Source organism: Mustela putorius, unplaced genomic scaffold (assembly GCF_011764305.1).
Source record: "Mustela putorius furo isolate JIRA1106 unplaced genomic scaffold, ASM1176430v1.1 tig00000854_pilon_pilon_pilon, whole genome shotgun sequence".
Classification (NCBI taxonomy): Eukaryota; Metazoa; Chordata; class Mammalia; order Carnivora; family Mustelidae; genus Mustela; species Mustela putorius.
The window spans coordinates 6,135,525-6,154,729 of NW_025421496.1; the positions used below are offsets into that span (position 1 = coordinate 6,135,525).

Below are 19,205 nucleotides of genomic sequence, written 5' to 3' on the forward strand. Positions count from 1 at the left end.
ATAAGTGAACAGACTCTGTCTTTAAAAAATCTGCCTTCCCAAATTATTTTTTCAAGACTTAAATCCTATACTACATTAGTGAACATAAAGCAGAAAAAGGAATGAATGTCTTAATTATTCTAGAAATATCTTGGAGCTCTTTTTAGCACCAGACCAGGCATAATTCTTATACAGAGCAGAGAAAATCTGTAACATTCTTACATGGAAAAGAACAAAAAATTTAAGTCCTGTTTTTTAATCTCCTTCCCATGTAAGATATGAAATTGGGCCATAGCAATAACACATACAATTTATAGGACATTTCATATTTTCAAGTAGCTTTAGGTAAGCTTATTCTCATCAGCTTCTCACAGCAACCAGCTTGGTGCAATGCTCACCCTTTCCCACACGAAGAATAAAAGGCATAGAGAAATTAGACTCATTTTGCGCAGGGTCTCATAACTAGTAATAGGAAAGGAGAAAATTGTTGGTCAGGACCTTCAAATTCTGATTTGATTTCCTCTCCATTATACCCCACCCACAAACCCTTGATTCAATATCAATGTCTCTGTGATCAGCTGCATTACTGTGTCTCGGGAATGTGTCTGAAGAGAACCAGAGAAAGGTGTGTAGAGGAAGAGGGAGGAGCAGCCATCAGTGTCCCCACTGGACATACAGTCACACAAAGTCATCCCAGGTGCCAACATTAAAGCCAGGAGGTCAATTCAAATCTCAGAGCCATCCCGAGGTAGAGCCCCTCATGCTACCTCCTGGTATAAGACTGGCCCAGAGCAGCCTTACCTTGTCCACACTCCAACTTCTGGCAGGTGTGGTTGCTGGGCACTATGAAGTAGCCATCCATGCATCGTGTGCAGATGTGTGCACGGTGACAAAGTTCACAGTTGTCTGAGCAGGGCAGGCAGGTGTGCCCCTCGGCAGGATAGTGGCCTGCTGGGCAGCTCTCCCAACACTCCCCCTGATACAGGAAGCGCTCCTGGCCGAGCTTATCTGAACAGATGGAGGGGCAGCCAAAAAGAAGAAAAATGTACAAAATTAACTGTGAAACTAATATAACCTAAGATTTAAATTTTTTAAAAAATATTTTATTCATTTATTTGACAGACAGAGATCACAAGTAGGCAGAGAGGCAGGCAGAGAGAGGGGAAGGGAAGCAGGCCCCCTGCTGAGCAGAGAGCCTGATGTGGGGCTCGATCCCAGGACCCTGAGATCATGACCTGAGCCAAAGGCAGAGGCTTTAACCCATTGAGCCACCTAGGTGCCCCATTTTAAAAGAAAGATGTAACTGAGTACTTTGGCTTCTAGGGGACCAGGAGTATAAGAATGCATTTAATGAAAAGTTCAACATCTATATGCTTATGGTCGAGAAGTTTTCCTTGCAGGGAATAATTTTTCAGTATTTTGTACATTTGAGTGAGTCGGGACTACCATCTGGGATGTCGCTGCAAAAGCAGAAGCCACATTCTGTGAGTAACTATGAATCAGAAAGTGTTTAACTTTCCCAAGGGCTCCTTTTGGTTTCTGTGGAGGGTCTCAGACTTGGGAGCTGTGGGGATCCTATGAGAATAAACAAAGGCTTCCTGATAGAACGGTTTCTTTGAGAGTCCCAATTTTTAGAATGGTTTTGAATTCGGTTATCAAAATCACACACTTGTATTAACTGTCCAAAAGTCTGAATTTTTGCATGGCTGCCAGTTCCTACAGTGACAGCGTAGGATGACGGTCACCTTTTTGACTCCTTAAATGGATTTCTGGGAGTCCTGAGCTTCTGTCAACATTGGAGTCTACATGGAAAGAATTAGCAGTATGTCTAATACGAGACTACGGGAAGTTGCTTTTGGAGGGAATAGAAAATTCGAACCAATGATAAACTCACACTGAATGACAAAGGGTTAGAATAAGTTTGTATACACATAAAACAAGATGAATGAAATGTGCCTGGAGGTCCCCTGCCTTTGCCCTCCTGGAGTTTTTTTTTTGTGTGTGTGCTGAGTGTGTGTAGAGATCTGTCTTCTCTGGATCAAGTCTCCCATATGCTCCTGCTTCTGCAGAACAGCTGACTTGTGTTTCCCCAAATAACTAGGGCTAGTGTTCACTCGTGATACTCTACGTGGAGATCCAGAACCATTGACCTTCAAGGTGCAAGGCTGCTGAATCTGTGGCTAAAGATATCACTCTCCCCATGTTGCAAAAGCAGAATCTTAACATTAGTGTAATAGTCCTTGCCAGCATTCAAGTATTTCTGTATTTCCCTAAACATTCTGTATTTCAAGTATTTCCCTAAACGTGGCACTCTCAAATGATCTAACCCAGTGTTTTGTCCTTAACTAAATCCCTAGTTCAAATCCAGTTTAAAAATCACACCCTTGGATTATGGGCTCTGAAGCTACCTCTTTAGTGTTTGTGATTTCCAACCGGAAGTCTGCTGGTTCCCATGGGACAAAGGCAATAAAGAGGACTTCCCTAGGCGAGTGCAACGAAGTGTCAGCCCTCTCCAAGTTTGAGTTGGAAGAACATTCTCCTCTAAGGGAAGGAGAGTGTTTGGGAGGATGTCATGTGCATTTGGGGATGATAGGGAGCCCAAACCCCTGACCTGGTAGAACGTGGAATCTTGACACCACAAAAGGGCGAACATTCCAAGCTATATTCTTCTCAGACACCTTATGAAACCCTAGCAAACCTCATTTCCACCAAGACTCATTCAGAAAAGATCCTGTTTTTCAGAGGGCCAAACTTCTGAGATATAGTTAGGAAGATCTGAGGAGAACAGTGAGAAGTTACTCCCTCCTCCATTCAGCCATTGCTGTCCGTCCCCTACACCCTGACATGACATCACCTCAGGATCCAGAGGCTTGGGGGCAGCCTGGCATATACCGAGTTCTAAATACTTATTTGTTGTAGGAATGATTGAGTAGCTAAGTGCATTAATATTTAGCAATATTCCCATTTTTCTAATGTAACCAACTGGATCAATAATCTAAAAATAAAAATTTACAGTGATGGGTTTCAATACCAGATGAAATGTTCTCCAATCCCATTTATATTATTCAGACATGGCTTTGTTATTTGAACCACTTTGGGTATTGCCATTTGAGTTAAAAAAAAAAACCAAACAAACAGATTTGGATGGTCTTGGTATTTGAAATACACGGACCCTGTAAAGGAGTTAACTTAGATGCCTTGATCATGGGCAGATTTTCCCAAGGTTTGGTCTAGGATTACCCCAAGATGTGCTCAAGTTTCTAATAGCCTGGGTAGTATGGCAGTTATAGTTTTCACTGGTAATTTGGATGTCCCACGGATTTAAATTACCATGCATACATTTTTGGCTACTTGACTAGAGTCTCAGAATTTAAATTATTGTGACAATATGTAAGAGAAGCTGGTTCTAGTAACAGAAGGGCTGATATTTTTGTTAGGTGCAAACCTTTCATGTGATAATATGAGACAAGAGTGAAAGTACAAGAAACTCTGAGATTGGCTTTCATTTATACTTAAGAGCAATTAGCTGTTTCTAGAGCAGCTAATTTCATTAGAAGAGAATGTGGACTCATGTGAAGACAGCTGAGGGAACCCCTGGATGGCTCAGTCAGTTAAGTGTTCGCCTTCAACTCAGGTCATGATCCAGGGTCCTGGGATTGGGTTTCATGATGCACTCCCTGCTCAGCGGGGCGTCTGCTTCTCCCTCCCCTCTGCACCTACCCCCTGCTCATGCTCTCTCTCTCTCAAAGAAATAAATAAAATCATAATCTTAAAAAAAAAGAAAGGCTGAGAGATTCTGAAAATAAACTATAAAGTTTACTTCAACATTTTTCTTCCTGTAGCTGTTGTGTGATTGGTCAAATTTAGTTTTGGGTTCAATTTCGTAGAGGACAAATCTGGACAAGAACATTAGAGGGAATCTTCACTCCCAGGGCTGGAGGTCTGTATTTCCAAAAAGGATTCAGACCTAAATCTTAACAAAATTACAATTAAGCAAAGATGAACTTTCTGTGAACTGCTGGGAGGCACTCGTGTGTAGGGGGCACCCTGTAGCCAGAGGATTTCAGCCTTTTAATTTTTTTTAACGATTTTATTTATGTATTTATCTGAAAGAGAGAGAGAGAGAGAGAGAGCAAGGGGAGGAGCAGAGTGGAAGGGAGAGGGAAGGGGGAAGAATTTCAAGCAGACTCTGTGCCCAATGTGGAGCCTGTCACAGGGCTTGAGCCTGCAACTCTCCGAGATCATGACCTGAGCCAAAACCAAGAGTTCGAGGCCCAACTGACTGAGCCACCTAAGCGTCCCTCAGTATCAAAGCCTGTTGGTATGGAACTGCCTCAGGTCAGAGGTCCCTTGTCTTTACCACTGTTTCCTGTATTGGCGGTGCTCAGGTATGTCCTAGGGACGACATGCTCTGCAGAGGAGGGAAATCAGAGCCGCTCAACAATGTCCCCTCTGGCAAGGCCTTCCCGCTCACGAGAGCTGAAGGTGATGTTTCTTCTCTGACTTGAGGTAGGATTCCTTCCTTCCTTTGGTCTTTAATATTTTCTTGTGTTTATAATCCATTATTAGCACAGATCCCTCTGTTAGGCTGTCAACTCCTTGAAGGCAAGCATCATACAACCATTTATTGTCTTGTCCCAGGACCACTATGTGTAGTAACTTCCACAGGTGAACTTTTATTAAGATAGGGAGTAAACATAGATTTTTAAACAAAAAAACTGAGAAGTGTCAAAGCATCTTTTGTGTGGAATGGCCCAAGTAACTGTAGGATGCATAGAACATTCTAGACATTTGTTCAGTATTCAAGGGAATCCTTAATTTTGGACTATATATGAAGAGTCAGTGTGTTTTAAATGTGAAAGGGAATATTTTAGATGCTGTCTTGCCTATGTGTCACCCCCAGCCCCATTTTTTTTTTTTAATTAACAAAGAGAGACTCAAAGAGGTGAAGAATCAGGATTAATGTCTTCTAGATCATTAGTCACAAAGCAGGAACTAGAACTCAGTTACTCTGGTTGCTGGTACTGACCTGCTACTGAACCATTCATTTATTCAGTTATACTCTGCACGCTGTGTGCTGTCCCAGTGCTCAAAGCTAGTGCTCAGGTAAAAACCATTCACTGCTTTTATAGGACATAGAGTCTTATGGACAAGATAGCTTTCAAGATTGAGGATGCCTGTAAAGGGGTAAGCAGAAGCTCCAAGGATGCACATATAGAAAGGTCCCATCCGAGAAAGGAAATTGGGACAGCCCTCATTGAGGAAATGATGTTGAAACCTAGAAAATAATTAGAGGTCAGGCAGATAACAAGTGAGGAACATCTCCAGTGAAGTCTTTGAACAGCTAGGGAAATTGGCATGGCCACAGACGTAAGTAGGTACAAACAATAACAGTGGTGGTAGTAGTGGTGATAGTAAGGGTAGAATTTAGTATTATATTGAGTGCTTCATATGTGCCCAGCCCTGTTTAAGTGCTTTGTTATTTTATCTCATTTAACCTCATTTTATTTTCATAATCTTAAAAGTAGAAAACCATTATCACCATCTTATAGATGAGGAAGGAAACAGAAGGAGCAGACTAGAGAGAAAATTTGACATAGATCTACCTTGTTTACATGACAAACACACAAAAAAATTTTAGTTTACACAAAGAAATGTGTTCTCTCCCATTTTCCTACAAATGTATGATACTCTCAATTCAGTCTTCATTTTTCTTGGTTATATTAATAAAGATAAATAGTTCTCTTCCACCAGGAACAAAAACAACGTGTGAGCATGATGGTAACTGATGGCCTTGAGATCAGTGAGACAATAGGGAGTGGTGGGGAGAGCAGCCTCCTCTGATGTCCCGACAGTCATTTGGGGAATGTAGGCCAAGTGGTGCCCAGTGTTGTGCTCCAAGTTTTCAGAGAAAACAAACCAAAACAAAACCAAATAAAACAAACAAAACAAACTACCAAGGTTTTCTTTGAAATTTCCCAATTTTAAAATTTGGCTGAAATGTTAAAAGGTCAAATAAAATACGAATCTGGCCCACATGAGGTAAAAGTGGGGGACAGACATATGAGGGGAAGTTGGAAAGGAGTCAAGAGCAAACTGCAGAGGATCTTTGATATCATGAAATATAATCCAATGACAGCAGAAACTTGAACTGTTAAAGCTGAGACAAAACAATATTTTGGTTGAAAAAATTCCTTTGTTCCTACAGTAGGGCTCTGACAACTTCTCAATAAAATAGCTCAGGGCTGAGGAGACCTTGACACAGCCTCTATTTCAATATTTCTCTTGAAGACTGAATGTGTCTCCCTTAACATCCTCACTTTTCACTTTCACCGCAACAAATCTTAGCTTTCCTGACGGTCTCATGTCTGACATCATGTCTGAATGACCTTTCTCCTTCTCCGGAAAGACATGTCTTAGCTTCTCTCTCATCTCCTTAGGGACAGTGAGTCTGTGTCTACGATAATGTGAATTCGTTTCCTGACAAGAAGCAGAAACTTCAAGGTTGTATGCACTCCCCAGCGAACAGCTTTCTGAGATCAACCCCTTGTCCCCAGAGTTGAAGCTTCTGAGTCAAACCAGGGGGAGAACAGGTTTAAAGAACGGAAGAAGAGAACAGCCAGACTTCCTCACCTACTCCACAGGAAGTACAGTTGGAAGGCTCATTTCCTTGGCATTCTTGGCAGGTGTGGTGGCATAGATGACATTCATTCTGAAATTCAAATGTCCCTGAGGGACATTTGAAAACGCAGCGGCCATTGTCAAAAGTCCTAGAGGAAGAACAGATTTCAGAGTTTATAAGGGTGACTTTCTGGAACGGCTCTAAGTATGAGAACATGTGGCGTTCATGTTTCACTGCACAGACTTGGTTTCATTGTTCCAGAAACAAGGGGGATGCCTGGGATTGATCATCTTAGAACATGGGGAATATTAGTCACGTACCCATCCTTGGCCCAGGGTTTGGACCTAACAGCAGGCATGCCAGAAACTGGCTCAGGATGCAGTCCTGAGTCTGGTTCCAAATAAGCTAACCGGTGCCTGCAGGGATTAAACCCATACTGTGGGCCCCAGCCAAACCCAGTCAACAGTCACATGGAGGTCTTTAAAATTTCAAGACACTAAATGGGCCTCTGCATCCAGAGGCCTCGGAGAAAATACTCTTCCTTTGGTTATCAGCATGTGCACACTTTCTAAGGGAAATGCCAACATCAAGGGCTCTCAAAGGGGTAGAACGAAGCATGGTCCCGTAGCTTACGTGCTACTTATAAACTTGATCCATGCACAAGGCAAAGTAATCGATGAACTCTGATTTTGCACACCATTTTTGCAAGGGCTTCCTGATGCCTAAGGTACCAGCTTTTTTTTCATCTTGTTTGCAAACACCTACATGGGCACCACGAATGAGTTAGAATGGGGGCTCCTAAAACCTTTGATTTTATACACATAAAATACATATCATAATGTCACTGTTGATATTTTCATAGTTTTGCTTCTTTTCTTCCTTCACAAAGTAATCCCAAGAGCAAACAGGATGAAGTAAATCATATCCAAAAATTTTGCTCAGAAAAATAAGAAATGTTTAGCAAGGGCAAGAGTCAGATAGCTAATGCGGATTGATGAAGTCAGCCGCGGGACTCTGCCCCTGGAGTTTCTAAATCAGTAAGTCTTTGGGGGAGAGAACTGAGAATTTGTTGTTAAGCTCCGGGGCGATGCGCATGCCGCTGGTCTAGAGACCGCGGTTTGAGAGCTGCTGTTCCGCCTTCTGCTGCTGGTAGTATGGATGACTGTGGAATCTGCTAAATGAGCCCTAAGTTAACACAGGTGGCGTCCAGTTGGATCAGTTCAAGTTTCTTCCCAGCAGTAGTTACTGTCTCAGTTGGGAGGTTAACTCACCATGCAGCACACACTTATCCCTGATGGTATAACATTGGCATCCCCACCGGACAGAGTGGAGGGCCTGTCAGCAAAGCTAGGGCTCCTTTCTCCCTCTGCTGCCTCTCTCCGCCCCTCACCCCGCAAGCCGGACCTCCCATGGAAGGACAGGCATAGGCCTGGGGTGCACTGGCATGTCTAAGTCCCACTCTTTCAATAGCTAGAGCCAGCCCTGAGCCGGGGATGGGCCATTTCAGTCACAGGGTTGTGGAGGTCGGCAGGGGAGCAAGGCAACCTGAGTAGGGTGTTGCTTGACATCTTCCATCTCATCTCCACACCCTGAAAGTCTGTGTCATTTGCATCTGTTGGCAACAGTGGGATTAACACCAACATCATAAGACAGACAGCCACCTCATTCTTGCATTCTCCGCCCTTTGGTTTCTGGTCACCATACTGAGCACTGCTGGAGTGAACAAGGCCTGTGGCCCACTGCAGGGCATGGAGTCCCAGCCCCGAGCAGACGCGTATGCACATCTGGTTGTCTATGTCAAAACAGATCCCCTGTGCCATGGGGTCTGATGAGAAGGCTGCACTCCCAGCCCAGACTTTCAGTTGATGGCACTCAAGCCGACTGGGAATATCCCTGCCCCACCCCGGCTCTGGCATCTGAGCTAGACTTTTTAAGGAATCATTTGGATGTGACTAGTTAAAAACCCAAAACCTCCCTTTAAGAAAAACTGTGTAAGAGCTTTCTGAGGTTTTTAAACAAGGAAGCTGCTAGATATTCTGCAGAAGGGAGAATGGGAATGTTTATTAGTGAAGGTTCTTTTTTTTTTTTCCTCCTAAATTCTGCTGCAAAGGGAATGAAAAGTATGTCATCATTTTTGCCTTTTATAGAAAGAGCTGATGAACTTATTTAGGGGGAAATAATTTCTCTTGGGATGAGTGATCTAATACTCTCAATGATGGGAACCATTTAGAAGCATCCAGAAAGTGGGGGCAGCAGACTTGGGGGTGAAGCCGAGGGTGTAATACTTTCGTGTTAATATATGCGTGGGGCAGCCTTTCTGACTTGAGTGCTTAATTTTAAGAAAGTACCAAGCACATAATGGTGCTTGAAATCACCTCCCTTCGTATCTACTCTAAGGAAAGCGAAGTTGAAGTACAGTTTTTTGTAAGAATGTGATTCTTTCTAGAGATCAAAACAGAGAAGGAAAACAGTCACGTTTAGGTAAAGGCGCTGAATACACCATCTCCTGCAAGCCCACCCCCCTCAAGGAAAACTGCTAAGGAACTTGAGAAAAGAACCAGCTCAGGTGGCTCCGATTTCCACTGACACTAACAATTTTCCCTAGTGGAGAACAGATGACCTTGCTCTGGGCTCCGTGGGGCTGAAGACAATTTCCTGTAAAGCCAACCCAAGTCCTTTCTGGGACCGCCCGTCACCCACTCTGGATGTCTGAGACAACTGGGCAAGCTAATCTCTGCAGGGAAGGCATTTCTTCCCCAACTCATGTGTGCTTTTAGCCTTTTCATAATCAGCGAACCATTCCAGGTCCAACAGGGCTTATGGAAAGAAGAAGTCGGCAGAGTGTTACTGAGCTGGGCAGAGGTAATGTTCTCCATATTGGCACTACGTTTTCCGACATCCGGGGGTGGGGGTGGGGTGGGGTGTGTGTGTGTGTGTTTGTGTGTGTGTTACAAACTGGAAGAGATGAGACGGTGAATCAGGTTTAGTGGATCCTCTGCTGATTGTTGGTTTAGCCCAAGTACGTCGTCACAAGGGCATTTAATCTACGTTCTTGGTACTTTAATTTTTTTTCTTGAGGTTTTATTTACTTGAGGGGGAAAGAGAGTGAACGGGGCGAGGGGCAAAGGGACAGAGAGATAATGTTAACACAAAATGAAATCTGGCAAAAAGTCTCTCCGCACCCCCCACAACGAATTCATTGAAACAGATCAAATAAAGCATTTGAGGGTAGATCAAAGTACAGGTAACTTTTAATGTTTTTAATTGGTTCATTGACTCTATGACTCCTTCAGGACTGGGTTGGGAAGCCAGCTTGAGCCAGGAGGACCAGGAGGGCCATGAGGGCCGTGGCACTGAGGGCTCTGCATGTTAGATAGCAGTGCCAAAGGAGGCTCTTTCTGCCTCCAAGTTTTCAATCCTCTCTAAGGAGCTAAGCCCAAGAGTTAATGTTTCCATTAGAGACCTAGAATACAAAGAGAGGGCTTCCTCAGGTTTGGTTTTCTGTAAAACAAGTTTGGGGTTATGTTATTTTTAAAAACTTTACTAAGGAAAACATTTAAATATATATAAAATAAACACATATACGAGACATAAAAGTACCCTTTCCTCTGTATTCATCTCTCAGCTGCAACAATTTCACTGCATGGTCAATCTTATTTATATCCCCATCGGTTTACTTCCCTCCCATATCATTTTGAAGCAAGCCTATAACTTAAATATGAATACTTCTCTCCTAGATAAAAACTCCTTTGGGGGGTGCCTGGGTGGCTCATTCGGGCATCTGTCTTCAGCTCAGGTCATGATCTCAGGGTCCCGGGATCAAGCCCTGCCTCAGGCGCCCTGCTCAGTGGGGAGTCTGCTTCTCATTCTCCCTCTGCCCCTCCCTCCTGCTCATGTCTTCTCTTTTTCTCTCAAATAAGTAAAAAAAAAAAAAAAAATCTTAAAAAACAAACAAACAACAGACATCTTTAGGGATGATTTTTTTTCTGCCAGGACTAGAGATATCTAAAAGCTTAAGACCAGGAAGAAACTTGGACAGATCAACTGTCCTGGGTATTCTGTTTCTCTCCTTACCCTTGCCTCAGATCCATTTTTTTGTCATTATTTGTCCTGCCATGTCCTGGAAGTGTGCCAACTAGACCCTACCTCCCCAGGCTCACTCCTCCCATTTGTAAGTGGTGTTTCCCATTGGCCTCCACTTAATTCCAGACGAGGGAAATCACCAGCAGATCTATGGGTGGGAGGAGAGAGAGACTGGGGGTATTTATTCCCCCTACCCCGGAGCTGTAGCTCTGCTTCCTCCTTCCATGGTTCTGGAGTGGCCATGTCCCCTACAGCCCTACTTTCTATCAAGCTAGACTGCCCCCCACCCAGGGTTGCAGCTTTTGCTTCAGGTCTAGAGTGTTAAAGCTGGTCCCTGAGCACTTCACCAACCCTTGACTTTGACCTCCTGAGCTACCTCTGAGAATTCATGGATCTAACTCAGAGCTGGACATAGAGCAGGTGCTCAAGACCACCTTGAAGGGATCTGATTCCACTCAAGAAAATTCTTTGGAAGATACTTAAGAAAAATACTTTTTGTCTTTTAAGAACAACTCAGTAAACATCAACATCTTTCCAAATAGTTTTTATCTCCTCATCGTTTCAACCCTGTTCTAGCAAAATGCAGATTTAAAAAAGTCAGGTAGTTCCTTGCTATGATATGATGCCCTCTCTTGGACATATTTGCAAGTAATTTTTATCAAGGAAGAGAGACGAGCGAAATGGAGTGCTCAGGGAGATGAGAAGAAAACTCTTCCTGGGAAACAAGATTTCCATAGAACACATGAGTTCAAGATCCATGAGCATGCTTTTCTTTCTTTAAAAGCTAAATCATGGGCTGCTTATGCCAGTTGTGCTACCCCAATGTCCCAGGAACTGTATCTCTGATCTTAATGTACCAATGGGCTTCAGTATTTTTCATGGCTATTTATGGTAGTAGAGTTGTTGTTGTTGTTTTCCCTGACTTTTGAAGAACCTGGGACAATCCTGACTTCTGCAGTATACACCGGAGGATGGTAATAGCCCTAGTAAACAAATGCTAGTAAGTTCCTTTAGTTCAAAGATGTCCAAACATGCAGTGGGGCTTGACTGTTGATATGGTGAGGAGTTAGGAGAAGCAGGACCCATATTCAGAATGATGTCTGTACCCAAGAGTGTGTCCTGAAGCTGCTTGAAAGCAAATCCAATATGTAGAGGCATAGATATCTAAAAGAGACACTTGGAAAATGTTGCCACAGTGAGCAGTAACAATCCTTAAGACTTCTTTGGTGTTTGTCTCCCTGCCTCCCTGCCTCCCCGCCTTCCTTTTTTCTCTTCCTGAGGAAGCTATCTGGACAGCCAAGCCCATGATATTGATTATACACTTTACTATTTCTTGAATCATTACTGTGTGTTGATCACTGGGGGGGGGGGGGGGGGGGGGGGGGGGGGGGGGGAGACAAATACAACCACAGTTCCTGCTCAGGGGATTATAGTCTTGAGGAAGAATTACATGAAATGACTGTTGTACGAAGCAGAGGGACTGTCCATCCTGGGGATTTATCTGCCACCAAAGCAGCCTCATCATACTGGTCTGGAGAGAGCCTGCTTCCTAGGAACTTAGTAGAGCAGTGATGGGGCTACGCATTCAAACAGTCAGCCAACAAGTCTTAAGGGCTCCAATCAGAGGAGCATTGACTAAAAACACAACAGTCTTCCAACGCTCTATGCTAGAAATTCCCAGTGTATTTGCAGATTCTCATTCCGTTCAGATGCTTGTTATTTCCCCATTCATTCAGCTACCGAACATTAATTGAGTGCCTACTATTTTCCTTGTCCTGCGATAGGTAATGGAGATACAAAATGAGTATTTCATGGGGCTTCTCGAAATACAGCCCCCCTATAGAGAGATAGAGATTTGTAAATTAATGTCTTAAAATGTCTCAGGTACTCATGGAAGTTTATACAGAGCCCAGAGGAACATGAGGAAGAGAAGGTTAATTCTGGGAAGTGGTCAAAATGCCTTCATGGAACAGTTCATCCTTGAACTGACTCTAGGAATATGAGGAGCTGTTTGATCAGCAGATGGAGACGATGGGTGTGCAGAAGGGGATGCAATTGCAGCCATCAAAGACACCATTTTCATCGATGGGAAAGCCCTTTTAGTGTCCAGGTAACTGCTTCTTGCACAGGGTGCAGGGCATCATGGGAAGAAGATGCTACAGAGCTGGCTCTATGGCCGGACCATGGATGGTTTTTGTGTCATGGGAAGGAGTTTGGTTCTTTTTCCTATAGACCCAAGGGGTGACTTTAAAGTGGTAAACACCTTCTCTCCCCATCCTGCCACCCATGGGCTCCCAACCACAGGAGATACTGGGAGGTCACTCACCTTGTGATGGGGCAGTCAGTGCACTCTTCCCGAGTTGGCCCCCAGCACTTGGCACATGAGGCTTCACAGACTTGGCAGTGGCCATGCTCATCAATGTATTCTCCTAGGGGGAAAAAAATCCAATTGTTTACCTCATTCCTACATGGCAGTGCTGCCTGGGCTGTCAGTCTGAGAGCAGCCAGATCTCTCTGTGGCTGCCTAAAAGCAATGGAAACAACCCGGCAAGGAGACCTTGAATGGCTTCAGTTGCCGCTCCTAAATCCTGACCTTACAATAACAACTGCTCCTCTCCCAAGGGCCTTGGAAGTTGGAACCTCAAAAACTTATGAGGCAATGACATAATTTTGGATCTAGTCAACACGTGTTACATATTTTATGAGTAGAGAGAAGCCAAGGGGGGCTTCTCACAGGACCCCTTTACTGATCCCCTTCTGACTTTTCTGTTAAAGGCTGAAGGTTCCTGGACCCCAGAGACCCCACTTACAGCCTTGGTTCAAGTCAAGCAACAAGCAGGACCCACCTGCCATTCTGGGGGTGTTGCGGTTACTGGTTAAGAAGGGGGAGTTGAGGCTTGGCTAACGTCTGACAGATGTGAGCTGCATCTCACCCTGAAAGAGTAACAGTGAAGAGATAGCCAGAGAATTCTTCATTTAATTGGAAAGTTTATCTTTCCCAAGGAAAAACACATAGGCCTTTCTACAGAAGCAAGTCCAACCTTACAAACTCCTTATGACCATTTAAGAAATTACTGTCCTAGTAAAGATGGTGGAGACAGGCTAACTTCTTTGGAGGTGATAACCTAGTGATAAACCAATGATGGGTCTCTGCTCGAATTCAGTCCTCTACTCAATGCTACACACGTCCTCCCCTCCGGTTGTCCTAAAAGAAATCGACAAGTTTCTTCAGTCTGATCCAAAGAACTACTTGATATTGTTTGGAAATTGATCATGCTCAGAAAATATAGTTTCAGATTTCAGCAGAATCACCCCACCCCCTGTAAATATGTCTGAACATTGTTGACCTGGGCTTCAGCCAGAATAGTGAGGTACCAGTTACTCATGCATGGTTTAACCAAGTCGTCTTACTGAAACTCTGAGGTTTGCTGCCTGATGTATTGTATTTGCTTTGAAGCTCTGGAAACACAGACTTGACTGGTGAGAAATGGAGGAAAGTCCACCCCTCTGCATTGTCCCATAGCTTTACTGAATTAATGCAGTTGGGAGAGGTAAACCTTACGTACATAATTCTTTCCGTTGCAGCAGACCACAAAAATGAAAATGAAGAGTAGGTAGGGTTTGTCTTTTGATGTAGAGGTAGTGTATTTTGTTAACTAAAGGGGAAAGGACATATACAGAGCAGTGCAATTATCTAACATCAGCACACCCTTCCCATCTTAGACTCTGCTCTTCTCTTTGTCTTCCAGTTGTTGCCAAGGAATTGGATATATAACTTTTAGGATGGAGCCATGGTTCTTAGCTCGGGAGTGACTCCTAGGAGCCGGAAGCCCGAAACAGTGCATCCCCAATTGGGACAAAGGATGTAAACATGCAGTTCATTCACTGCACAAGGTGACTGCCCCAGAGAAGTGGGCAGACATCCAGCCCAAGTTCATCTCATCAAGCCATGCACTCTGGTGTTTGCTGCTTCTGCCTCTGCAGGAGATGCCTTTTACTAATTCACACAGAGATATTAGAATGGACTAGTTGCATTCTTGGCCATCAGGAAGAAAGCTTGGTTTCCAAAGCAAAATAAAGGCTGGGACTTCTGTCTTGTAGGAGTGGGTGATTTCAAGTTGAGACTGTCTCACTCAATGGAGGCAGCATATTTATGCAGCCTTTTATGTATTCGGGTTCCCTATTCCACTTCTTAATTACTGTCCTTGCTATAATCTCTTCTACTTTTGGCATAGTGTGACCTTTGCCACAACCAACTGAGCAGTAATTATCAGTCCAGACGCTAGGAAGAAAGTGAGCAGAGGATCTAGGACAGACCTGCTAGGAAGAAGTAGGTCTTGCCTACCTTGCCAATGCTTGTCATTTGTGTTTATGGGGTTGGATGGTAGCTACACATCTTTCAAAAGTGTGCCCTGAATAGAACAGTAATGAGGGATGGGTTTCCCAGAGGCTTCTAAACCCAAAGAAAGTGTATTCTAGAGAAATGTAGGATCATAGATTCTTCATTCATTCATTCATTCTGTGGATATTCTTTGAACATCTAGGTGCTAGGTATTAGGTGAAATTTAGAGATATACAAAATGAAAAGAACCTGCTCTTGGGTTCTCAAAAATTTTTGAGGAGAATTATTTGTAAAGAGATAGTTATAATTCAAATGCTAGCCAGGAGACTTTTTGACTTCCTTAGACAGACTAGATTGGAACAGAAGAGCAAGGCATACACTGGACTCTGCTAGACCTAGAGGCAAAGGCTGTTACTTTGCCTCGGCATCCATGCCTGTAGGAACCAACACAGTGATTGGTTTTCCTAATTCCTGAAATCTGTCCACCTTAATCTCCATGGTGTCTTAGATCCACTGCTAGGCTAGGAGTTCAAGCTAAATGCACCTTGCTCTGCTAAATCAAATGCTATTTAGATGGTTCTGGGATTTATTCCATATCCATGCCCAAAGCATCCTTTCTAATTACAGAGGATACATGGCTAGGTCAAGCGAGTGTTTTTCAGATAGTACTGTGAAAATTTAGAATTCTCTAGATCTCTCATTTGCCTCCTCATTGGTTTCCATAAGCCAGTAGGTGGCACTGATACCTTGGCTTTGTACTTGATCTGCTCAGCTGGAATGGCCTTGACTGGCATTCAAAAAGGGCCACCTTAGATACAATCGTCACTTGAAATCACCCTGTCTCTGAGACCTCAAATAACCTCTCCAGAGCACCCTTCTAATGACCCACTATGACTCTAGCTTACCTGCTTGATCACTCTTCCATTCATCTGTCCAGTAGCCCCTTGCATTTCTTACTGGGGCTAGGCCAAAACTTCCCAAGACCCAAGTTCTACTCACTCTTTCTCAGAAGGTGACCTCACTACCTCATTTGCTGATAAGATACTGAGATTCTCTAGGATCCTTTTTCTCGATGCCAAAATCCCTCGCTATCTTTTCTGTGATTGTTCACTTGTATTTTTTTTGGTAATTTTATTTTTTTCAGTGTTCCAAGATTTATTGTTTATGCACCACACCCAGTGCTCCATGTAATACATGCCCTCCTTAATACCCACCACCAGGCTCACCCAGCCCTCCACCCTTCTCCCCTCCAAAACCCTCAGTTTGTTTCTCAGAGTCCACAGTCTTTCATGGTTCATCTCCCACTCTGATTTCCCCCAACTCACTTCTCCTCTCCATCTCTCATGTTATTCCTTATTCCACAAGTAAGTGAAACCATATGATAATTGACTCTCTCTGCTTGACTTTTTTCACTCAGCATAATCTTTTCCATTCCTGTCATGTTGACATAAAGGTTGGGTATTCATCCTTTCTGATGGAGGTGTAATACTCCATTGTATATATGGACCATATCCTCTTTATCCGTTCGTCCATTGAAGGACATCTTGGCTCTTTCCACGGTTTGGTGACTGTGGCCACTGCTGCTATGAAATTGGGGTACAGGTGGCCCATCTTTTCACAACATCTGTATCTTTGGGGTAAATACCCAGTAGTGCAATTGCAGGGTCATTTGGTAGCTCTATTTTTAATTTCTTAAGGAATCTCCATACTGTTTTCCAAAGTGGCTGCACCAACTTGCATTCCCACCAGCAGTGTAAGAGGGTTCCCCTTTCTCCACATCCTCTCCAACACTTGTTGTTTCCTGTCTTGTTGATTTTGGCCATTCTGACTGGTGGTATCTCAATGTGGTTTTGATTTGAATCTTCCTGATGGATAATGATGATGAACATTTTTTCCTATGTTTGCTAGCCAGTTTGTATGTCTTCTTTGGAGAAGTGTCTGTTCATGTCTTCTGCCCATTTTTTGACATGATCATCTGTTCTGTGTGTGTTGAGTTTGAGGAGTCCTTTATAGATCTTGTATATCAGCCTTTTGTCTGTTCACTTGTGTTTTCTCTCTGTGGAAGGTATGTTGCTCCTCGCCATTGTCAGCTGTCCATATAGTGTTCTGGACCTTTCTTGAGGATGCTTCTCCCCCAGTCTGTCTTCAATCATTTCTTCACATCTCCCATCATCCTCTGATCTACAAAAATTCTCCCTAACCTAAGAACTGCCCAAGCACTTTTCTTCTCAGATAACGGATTCTGAAGACATGTTTTCCCCTTCTACCATTTGGACACAAAATGAAAAAAACCCTCATAACCTTGAAGCTTACGTGAGTCAGCATAGGACAGTTAAGCTGTGTATTTCTCTCAAGCCTGCATGCCTCTTAACTTTAGAGCAAGTCCTGGCTTTGGAACAGATGAGAACAGAGGGACTTGTCCTGATTTCCATAATTATGTAGATGTCCAATTACTTACATAAACAACTGTCCCCAGCCCCAGCCCTTCCAGGCCCAAGTTTTCCACTGCACATTTGAAACCAAAAAAAGGCAGATTCCAAGGACATAGTGAAGTTGCTTTCTCTCTCTCTCTCTCTCTCTTTTTTGGGTTGCTGGAGCAGCAAATTCTTGTCATCTGTCTTCATTGCACAATGAAACTAAATGTTTATGACAGGCGTGATATACAAAATTCTTGGAAAAAATCACTTTTAGCACAGACTTCAAGGGCCAATATTTTGTTCTCCACTTCATCCTACAAGCTCTTCCTTCTGGTGTCTTCATCTATTATTCAGTCCAAATTATCTTTCTACTGTGATAAAAAAAAAAAATCATTCCTTTCTCATCCCATCCTATAATAGTTCAAAGGACATGGAGGAAGTGATGTCTCATGGGGAAAGAGGTGATGTCCCAAAAACTGAAGACACAGTTTAAGAATTAATATTTGTCCATTGAAAAATTTCGAATAAGTGGCTTGCTGTGCTTGTTTCTCCTCCTGATAACATTGAACAACATGTTTGTGTTTGCAAATCTAAGTCCCAACATGATCATGACTCATTAGACTCATTATAATAATAATTTTTAGGCAGACATGACCCGGAGAACTTCCATTTCTCCTGCAGAAATGCTAGGCTTTCTTTTGCACTTTGTAATATCTTTTTTGGATTAGGGCCACATATGTTATAATATTTGGGCAAATACACATACACACACACACACACACACACACACACAAAAGAATAAACACAGAAGTAGATAATGATATTAGTGGAGAACAATTTTTTAGCAAGGGTGATTAATAAGAGAAAATAGGAAGAGTATCTGATGAGAAATCAGCCATGTGTGGTTTTGATCTGGTGATTTTGGTGAGCCGTCTTGGATACTGAATTACCTGTAGGCTTCTGTGTATGTGTTTTCTCACTCAGATGCCCGGAATCACAGTGTGTGACTTTCATGACTCTACAGTCACAGGCACTAATCAAGTAACACTATTTCTTTGCAAGGATGCCAATACCCAGTTTCCAACTTAAGATACTGCTGTGTGAAGACAGTTCTCATGAAAAGAAATCCATGCATTTATTACTTTTCACCAGCTATAATAAATACTCAGTAGTAATTTCAAGTTCTATACTAATGAAATAATTCAGTTTTTAAAGCCTTGTTGAGTGTGACATTTTACAGCAAGTCTCAAAATATGAGGCCATAAAGTGAGACTGCAGAAGCTTTACTTATAAGTCTACACAATTATTCAGCCTTAAAAAGGAAGGAAATTCTGACATGTGCAACAACGTGGATGAATCTTGAAAATATTACGCTAAGTGACATAAACCTGTCCCAAAAGAACAAATGTTGAATGATTCTGTTTATATAAGTTGCATAGAGTAATCCGATTCAGAGGGACAGAAAATAGAATGGGGTTTGGTAGGGGCTAAGGGGAAGGGGAGAATGGAGTTGTTGCTTAATGGGTACATGGTTTCGGTTGGGGAAGATGGAAAAGTTCTGGAGACAGAGGAATGGTGGTGTTGGTTTCATTATGATGTCAGTGCAATTAATGACACAGAACTACACACTAATAAGGGTTAAAACAGTAAATTTTATCTCTTATGTATATTTCCCCTCCTCCCCAACACACACACATAAGTCTGCACACTGAGTTTGTTCCTTACGAGGTCAATACTTAATTTTAACCAAAAACCTCAGGAT

At 43.0% G+C, this 19,205-nt stretch overlaps 1 protein-coding gene across 1 annotated transcript in view; it reads right to left on the reverse strand.

Annotated features, from left to right (window-relative positions):
• The window catches only part of PCSK5 (proprotein convertase subtilisin/kexin type 5), a 450,143-nt gene that overhangs the window by 93,746 nt on the left and 337,192 nt on the right, over positions 1–19,205 (reverse strand). Inside the window, 3 exon segments of the mRNA XM_045085372.1 lie at positions 781–987; positions 6,613–6,749; positions 13,011–13,113. Of these exon segments, the coding sequence (XP_044941307.1) occupies positions 781–987; positions 6,613–6,749; positions 13,011–13,113 (447 nt within the window).